Source organism: Triticum urartu, chromosome 1A, assembly GCF_056163025.1.
Source record: "Triticum urartu cultivar PI428250 chromosome 1A, HENAU_Tu73, whole genome shotgun sequence".
Taxonomy (NCBI): domain Eukaryota; kingdom Viridiplantae; phylum Streptophyta; class Magnoliopsida; order Poales; family Poaceae; genus Triticum; species Triticum urartu.
The window spans coordinates 35,740,687-35,743,252 of record NC_141873.1 but is presented as its reverse complement, the minus strand read 5'-3'; the positions used below and the strand labels follow the sequence as shown (position 1 = coordinate 35,743,252).

Here is a 2,566-nt window from a genome sequence, read left to right as displayed (position 1 = left end):
CGGACGATGAGGTTGATGTCTATACTACTGAATTTGTTTGGCCCTCAAAGGCCAAACCCTATATGTGCAATGCTCTTAAGCCGATTCGCAAGAATCGTGATGAGGAGATGAGGTTTACTTTTGATATATCAAAGTGTGATAAAATATTTGATGCACTCTTGCAAGATAAGATGATTAGAATATCACACACCATACCGCCGTTTGAGGAGCTGAAACAGCGTGCTTATTGCAAGTATCATAATTCATTTTCTCATGCTACTAACGATTGCAATGTTTTCCGACGACAGATACAATCGGCCATTAATGACGGACGATTGAATTTTGCTGAGATGCAAGTTGATAAACAGCCCTTCCCGATAAACACCATAGACTTGGAGGGAAAGAAAATGTTGATTCGGCCTAGCATAGCCGAATCTGCTAATAAAGATAATGTTGTTATTGGTGAACCCAGGAATAGCAAGGAGGGCGACAAGGTCTTGGGAAGAAAGATTGTGCTTGAGAAGCAACCTGATGGCAAGGAAGTGTTGAAGATCACTATAAAAAATGCCACACTCGGGGGGCAACCACAAGTACAAGAGGATGCTCATGTTAAATTGATCAAGCCCAAGAATTCAGAAGTTGGCAAGTGGAAAAAGAATGAAACTAAGAACAAGAGAATCAAGCCAACTTTTGATATGTTGCTATCCAAATATGCAAGTCAAGCGGCCGGTTCTAGCTCTAATCGGCCATCACATTCAAAGCGTTCAAGATTGCCTCCAGAGCAAGAGTTTCGACGATATGCAAGGCCATATGGGTCATGGGCACCGACACCATGGATGTCACAACCCTTCTATGCGCCATATTACATGAGAGGCTTCGGTGGAGGATGGGGGCAGCCCCCAATGGCTCCTTATGCTTTCCATATGGGGTGGGCAGCACCTAGAAGGCCTGCTCGCGAGAGGCTTTATTATCCCACACAAGGCCATTTGAGCTATGGTGCAAATCGGCCAACAAAAATTTCTCCAAGTAAGGCCAATAAAAAAGTGTGGCGTGTTAAGTCATCTAATGCGAAAATTTCAGAATGCGACAAGCAAAAGGAGATCGAAAAGCCGGTTGTTGGTAATCTGGCTACTTCTAATGGTGATATTGTTATTGTTCAGCAGGGTTCCATGGTTAGTGATCATGAGGCGAGCACAAGCAAGGCCAAACCAAGGGATCCCAAATATACTCAACCTAAGTGGTGTCCTCCCGGTTTAACCAAGACCATGAAAAGGAGATTACAACGCATGAGGAACCACGAAAAGGTAGATCACAAAGAGGAGAGGCAAAGGGACGAATTGTTAAGTGAAATTCGGCCCATGGCACTCACAAAACAAGTGTGGAGGCCTAAACAAAAGGAAAACGCAGATGCTTCTACATTAGCTACAGCAACCCATTCGCCACCAAAAGAGGATGATGCAACCCCTATTACATCGTCCACACCACCTGAAACATCCCCTTCAGTTGAGGAATCTTTGAGCCCAATATTCACATTGGGGGATGAAGATGAGATGGTGGATTATGAATCTACGCCGGTTCGGGAAGGTATGGATATTAATATGGTATATTACTTACCTGCCGAGTTTCGTGCTATAGGTAAAGAATGGGAGGTAGCCCAGCTGGATTTTGGTCCTAAGAATGCTATCTTCGAGAAGCCAAAAGAACCGGTGAAACACTTGAAGCCATTGTACCTCAAAGGTCATATTAACGGATCGCCGGTTGCTAGGATGCTCGTTGATGGTGGTGTTGTGGTAAATCTTATGCCCTACTCGGTCTTCAAGAAGTTGGGGTTAGACGATAACGCATTGATGAAGACCAATATGGTACTTAATGGATTTGAGGGAAAAGAAAAAACAGAGGCCAAAGGTGTGATGTGCATGGAACTCACCGTGGGAAGTAAAACTTTGGCCACCACATTCTTCATCGCCGAGGTGCAAGGTAACTATAATGTTATATTAGGCCGCGATTGGCTTCATGCTAACCAATGTGTGCCATCTACCATGCATCAATTCTTAATACAATGGGTCGATGATGAGGTAGAAGTCATTCACGCGGATAATTCGGCTTGTGTTGCTTTGGCCGACACATCGGTGGATTGGAATCATCCGGATGTTACTTGCTTAACAGGGCGTGACCTCTCGGAGTTTGATTTCCTTAGTGCTACGAGGAACGGGTTCATTCCCATCTCTTTAAAGCCGATTGGTGGTAATCGGTTCCAGGGTATGATGTAAACAAGAAATTAAACATGGCTGATATAGAAATTATCGCCCTAAGCACATAGAATGGCTGATGGAGTGTTGACATCGTCCTTAGGAAAATCATCATGCAAGTTATTTTTCGGCACACAAGTTTGCCGAAAAACAGGGGGGCATGTGTTGACACCAGATTTCGGCACGGCCAAGAACTTAATTAAGATGGCCTCAAATAGAGAAGTGCTCAAAGTGAGAAAGTTCCGTATCGTCAAAAGGGAAAACTTTGATATTTGGGCCATAGTCATCCGGTCTCATCTCTAAGGCTGAAGTTGTGTTCGAAGTACTCAGATTTTGTA

The 2,566-nt window shown here is 44.1% G+C and overlaps 1 protein-coding gene across 1 annotated transcript; it reads left to right on the top strand.

The window, feature by feature from the left end:
• The first annotated feature begins 972 nt into the window (after positions 1-972).
• LOC147988819 (uncharacterized) lies at positions 973-2,249 on the top strand. The gene is made up of 2 exons (XM_087547711.1): positions 973-1,005; positions 1,143-2,249. The coding sequence occupies exons 1-2, from the start codon at positions 973-975 to the stop codon at positions 2,247-2,249; spliced, it is 1,140 nt and encodes a 379-aa protein (XP_087403837.1).
• Positions 2,250-2,566: the final 317 nt, after the last annotated feature.

What these genes read in the sequence shown, in the direction of transcription:
- LOC147988819 (XM_087547711.1), top strand. Translation starts at nt 973, where the DNA reads ATGGTGCAAATCGGCCAACAAAAATTTCTCCAA. An exon ending in GCCAACAAAAATTTCTCCAA is followed by an intron (nt 1,006 to 1,142) that starts GTAAGGCCAATA and finishes ATTGTTCAGCAG; the next exon opens with GGTTCCATGGTTAGTGATCA.